Source organism: Mastomys coucha, unplaced genomic scaffold (assembly GCF_008632895.1).
Source record: "Mastomys coucha isolate ucsf_1 unplaced genomic scaffold, UCSF_Mcou_1 pScaffold2, whole genome shotgun sequence".
NCBI lineage: Eukaryota > Metazoa > Chordata > Mammalia > Rodentia > Muridae > Mastomys > Mastomys coucha.
The window spans coordinates 19,715,291-19,720,552 of record NW_022196902.1 but is presented as its reverse complement, the minus strand read 5'-3'; the positions used below and the strand labels follow the sequence as shown (position 1 = coordinate 19,720,552).

The 5,262-nt window shown below is 39.5% G+C and overlaps 1 protein-coding gene across 1 annotated transcript in view; it reads left to right on the top strand.

Moving 5' to 3' along the window:
- Nucleotides 1-5,262, top strand: part of Lama2 (laminin subunit alpha 2) — a 668,494-nt gene that overhangs the window by 532,923 nt on the left and 130,309 nt on the right. Inside the window, exons 39-41 of the mRNA XM_031380750.1 lie at nucleotides 6-68; nucleotides 703-866; nucleotides 2,856-2,994. Coding sequence (XP_031236610.1) covers nucleotides 6-68; nucleotides 703-866; nucleotides 2,856-2,994 — 366 coding nt within the window. The remainder of the gene's footprint in view (nucleotides 1-5; nucleotides 69-702; nucleotides 867-2,855; nucleotides 2,995-5,262) is intronic.

The following is a 5,262-nucleotide window of genomic DNA, read 5'->3' as shown; positions in this document are numbered from 1 at the left end:
TAAAGGAGGGCAATGACATACTTGATGAAGCCAACCGACTCGCTGGTGAAATCAACGCAGTTATAGATGTAAGTATTCAATCAGGTCTGAATTAAGAGAAAGAAGATAATGACACATTTCCCTCATATGCTGCCAACAAACTCAGCAACAGGAACAAGAGCCTTGATTTGTTTTTGTGTGAGAATATATTATTAAAGTATAATGTTGTGGACATAGCCATCTACTGGCAACAGTTCTCTTACTAGAACTGGCTGTTGGGATACTTGCTTTTTTTTATTTTTTTTAAAAACTATGGTGACCAGTTCATTCCTTGTTCCTAGGTTAATACTTACCATCTGTCATTATCTCATATAACAGTACTTAAAAGAGAAATAAACATCTGAAAATAAACCTTTGATATATTGTCTCATGCATGGTGATGTGCAGGAATAGGGACACAAATAATCTAAAAGATCATCACTTGTTCATTCATTGCTAGGAAGTAACTTTCAGGAAATAATAGATATTTCAGTGTAAATTGGCTTCATGCAATTCTACTTTTCTATTAAATAACAGCTTTTATTCTCTATTTTCTTTGCTGGTAGATTAAAAGTTTTCTAAAGGCAAAAATCTAGCCATATGTGATTGTATTTCCTAGAAAAATTAACAAGTTCAAGGAGGCCTGGATGGTTCTTAATGCTGTTTCTTCTCTCTCCATATCAGTATGTCGATGACATTAAAACTAAGTTGCCACCACTGTCTGAGGAGCTGAGCGACAAGATAGATGACCTTGCTCAGGAAATAAAGGACAGAAGGCTTGCTGAGAAGGTGTTCCAGGCTGAGAGCCATGCTGCTCAACTGAACGACTCGTCTGCTGTGCTTGATGGGTATGGCATTTGTTGTTGGAAATGTCTGCCTAGCTTGACAGTCATCCAAAAGTTTAGACAAGCAGAAAGGGTGGAAAATCACTTTCAAGTCTTGATTTCTGTAATTATGAACAAAAGAGCCTCATGGCTTTTCTATGGAGGATCCTAATTAGGAGAATGTAGGCAAAGAACTCCTGAAAAAGCATCACAAGTCCCAGCTAAAAGTGAATTCAACTCTGCCTGGCTAGGAAATGAACACTGCCTCAGGCTACCCAGAGAACAGTGTTCTTTTCTCTATTAGCACAGGGGTTGTCTTATTAGCATTTTAAATAATACACAAACTCATTCTGCTATAAATTTCAATTTTATATTTCTAATGGAACCTAATCATTTCATTGTTTAAAAGTGCCTCTGAATGTACAGCTTTATGAATACCTTTCAGTCTCATTGCTCTGCTAAGAAACTGTGTGCACTTCTCTGAAATGACTATTTAGAGTTGACAGTGCACACCTGTGACCTCAGCACTTTGAAAGTGGTCACAGGGAGACACAAGTTCAAGGTCAGCTTCAACTACAGTGTGTTCACAGCCAGCCTGGGCTATAAGAAAACCCATCAAAAAGAAAAAGAAATGAGATAAATGATAGTTCACTATAGTTGGGATTATCCTATGGGTCAGAGAGAGGAAGCTGAAGAACAGGGCTTGTTTGTTAAACAGCGTGGGAATGATTTACTTTCCCGACTTTAGCGGGTTCTTAACCCTTCCAATGCTGCGACCCTTTACTACAGGTCCTCAGATTGAGGTGACCTGACCATAACATCATTTCATTGTTACTTCATGACTGTAATTCTGCTACTCTTATAGACCATAGTATAAACATCTGGTATGCAGGATTTATCTTCTTCTATGTGACCTTTGAGAAAGAATTATTTGATACCCCTCCCCAAAAGGGTCATGACCCACAGACTGAGAACCACTGCTTTGTGCTTTTGTGACTGGAACAAAAAAAAGCAGCAACAAAACAAACACACAAAACAAAAACAAAAAAACTCCACAAAGCTATTCATGCTAGGAATAATTTTCCAAAATAAATCTATTTAATATGCACTACACGCAAGTCTGTGTTCTCATCTTTGATGATCATTGATGTAGAAAGAAAGAATTACTATTTGAAAACTTGGCAACCCATGCACAATTAGTTTTTTTTCCACAAAGTTTTCCCAGTCTAGAGCAAAGAGTAGTAGATGAACTCTCTTAATCAGTAATCAGCAGACCCAGGTTCCAGAGATTCCATTAGGAATGTGTTAGTCATGATTAATTTTTCTGTGATCTCTTTATGCTTTCAGGGAAGTCTGTCTACTCTGAAGCCATTGTAAAATTCATATTATTAATGGGATACACGTGCTCTGGAAACAGTATTGTGTTTCACAAGTAACAGGAAGTACTGTTGCCCTGCATACACTTCCTGGTCACATGATTGCAACAGGCTTTTATAAGCTATTGAGATATTTAAGATATATTGGTGGAGGCTACCAAGGTGGCTCAGTGGGTGAAGATACTTGGCACTGAGCCTGAATTCAATCTCAAATAATATGAATTCAATCCATAAAACCCACAAGGTAGGAGAGAACTGACTCCACCAAGCTGTGCAAATGTGCATGTCTGTGTCTGTACACACAAACACACACACACACACACACACACACACACATGCACATACAAGCATGCATGCATGAAGAGAAAAGGAGGATGATGGGAAAAAGAGAGAGAAACTAAATAATTTTAAAAAAAAGTTTTAAAGACATGCTGGCTATAGTGCACACACCCCTTGAGGAGTATAAGTTTCAAAGGAACAATACAGTACAATACGATCAGTAGACACCTCACTGGAGTTCAGAATTATTCTGGTTATATTGGCCATGATCCCTTTAAAGCTGGATTTATTATGATTTGACTGTTCTTTATTTGAGTATTAATTCCTCTAAACTTCTTTTCTTGGTCTACTCTGGCAGAATCTTGGATGAGGCTAAGAACATCTCTTTCAATGCCACGGCAGCCTTCAGAGCTTACAGTAATATTAAAGACTATATTGATGAAGCTGAGAAAGTGGCCAAAGAAGCCAATGAGCTTGCCCAAGAGGCTACAAAGCTGGTAAGAAACATGGAACCATGTGCTAACAATGAAAGCTGAATCATTTTTTTTCATTGTACACTGTACATAGAGGATTTATATATCACTATAAAAAAAAACCTAGATGCTGAGAATCACAGAAAACATACATTTGTCTTTCTTGCACTGGCTTGATTCATTAATATAGTTATATCATTTTCTCACTGGCATCTTAGCTTTATTCCTCTTTGTGTCTGAGATGTTCCCTGTGTACAGCATGAGAGTTTCTTTATCAGTTCTTCTCTTGAGCTCTTTTCTTGGCTCTAGGTTGATAGATAATCAAATCTTTTTTAAATTAATTTTCAAACTACAATTTCAAACTTAAATGAGATATGGAAAACCTAGTAAACTGTAATAATTGTCTTGAGTCATTAGTGAAAATTTCATAAAATTTCAGCTAAAATATTCTCTATCTATAGCCACAGCAGTCACACACTACTTAATATTGTCCAAGTTCAGAGATCACTGCTCACTCTCAAGCAGATTTTTGCTGCAGCTCACAAAATTAAAGTAAGCAAATAGAAGGCTCAAGTCCAAATGGGATCAGCTTTGAAATGTATCCTGAAAAGAACACTTCAGCTTTCAATCATCATTGTATTGATTATGTATGAAATGCAACTGTCAAGTGCACATTTTTTGAGGTTTCCTTCTTTTTTTTCTTTTATTGAATATTTTCTTTATTTACATTGCAAATGTTATCCCCTTTTCAGGTCACCCCTCCAGAACCTGCTATCCCATTCCCCCTCCCTCTGCCTCTATGAGGGCACTACCTTACCCACCCACCCACTTCTGCCTTCCTGCCCTGGCATTGCCCTATACTGGTGCATCAAAGCCCCTCAGGCCCTAGGACCACTCCTCCCACTTATTTCCAACAAGACTATCCTCTGCCACATATGCAGCCAGAATCATGGGTCCCTCCATGTGTACTCATTGGTTGGTGGTCCAGTCGCTAGGAGCTCTGGGGGTCTGCCCAGTTGACACTGTTGATACCCCCATGGACCTGCAAACCCCCTGAGCTCCTTCAGTCCCTTCTCCAACTACTCCATCGGGAGGAGTTGTACTGCATTCAGTACAATGGTTGGCTGCAAGCATTGGCCTCTGTATTTGTCAGGCTCTGGCAGAGCCTCTAAGGAGACTGCCATATCAGGCTCATGTCAGCAAGTACTTCACAGCATCTGCAATAACATCTGGGTTTGGCAACTGTATATGGGATGAATCTCCAGGTGGGGCAGTCTCTGGATAGCCTTTCCTTCTGTCTCTGCTCCACACCTTTGTCTCCATAGTTCCTCCTGTGAGTAATTTTTCCCCCTTCTAAGAAGCACTGAAACATCCACTTTGTTCTTCCTTCTTCAGGAGCTTCATATGGTCTGTGAATTGAATCTTGGATATGTCAAACTTTTGGGCTAATATCCACTTGTCAGTGAGTGCATACCATATCTGTACATTTGTGATTGGGTTATCTCACTCAGGATGAAATTTTCTAGATCCATCCATTTGCTTGTGATTTTCATGAAGTCATTGTTTTTAATAGTACCACATTTTCTGTATCCATTCCTCTGTTGAGGGACACCAACACCATGCAGTTTTTAATCACTATTGTTCTAGTACAGCTTGAGGTCAGGGAAGCTGATTCTCCCAGAAGTTCTTTTATTGTTGAGAATAGTTTTCGCTCCCCTGGGTTTTTTGTTATTCCAAATGAATTTGAGAATTGCACTTTCTAACTCTATGAAGATTTTTGTGTTTCCTCTTTAAGGGCTTCTACCAGTTTACTTGTGTTCTACATTTCTTTAAGGGAATTATTGATGTCCTTCTTAAAGTACTCTATCATCATCATGAGAAGTGATTTTAGATCCAAATCTTGCTTCTCCGGTGTGATGCTATATTGCTATATTGAGGACTTGCTATGGTGGGAGAATTGGGTTCTGATGATGGCAGGTAACCTTGGTTTCTGTTGCTTATGTACTTAGACATGCCTCTCTCCATCTGATTACCTATAGTGCTACCTGCCTTCGATATATCTGACTGGAGCCTGTCCTTCCTGTGATCCTGGTTGTGTCAGAACTCCTCAGAGTTTAGCTGTCTATGATCCTGTGATTCTGGGATCCTGTGATCCTGATATACTGGGTGTGTCAGAGCTCCTGGAAGTCAAGCTGCCTCAAGGACCTGAGATCCCAGTGTGACTGAGCTCCTGGGCTCCTGGGCTCCTAGGCTTCTGTGATCCTGGGCATGTTATAGTGCCTGGGAGTGGAA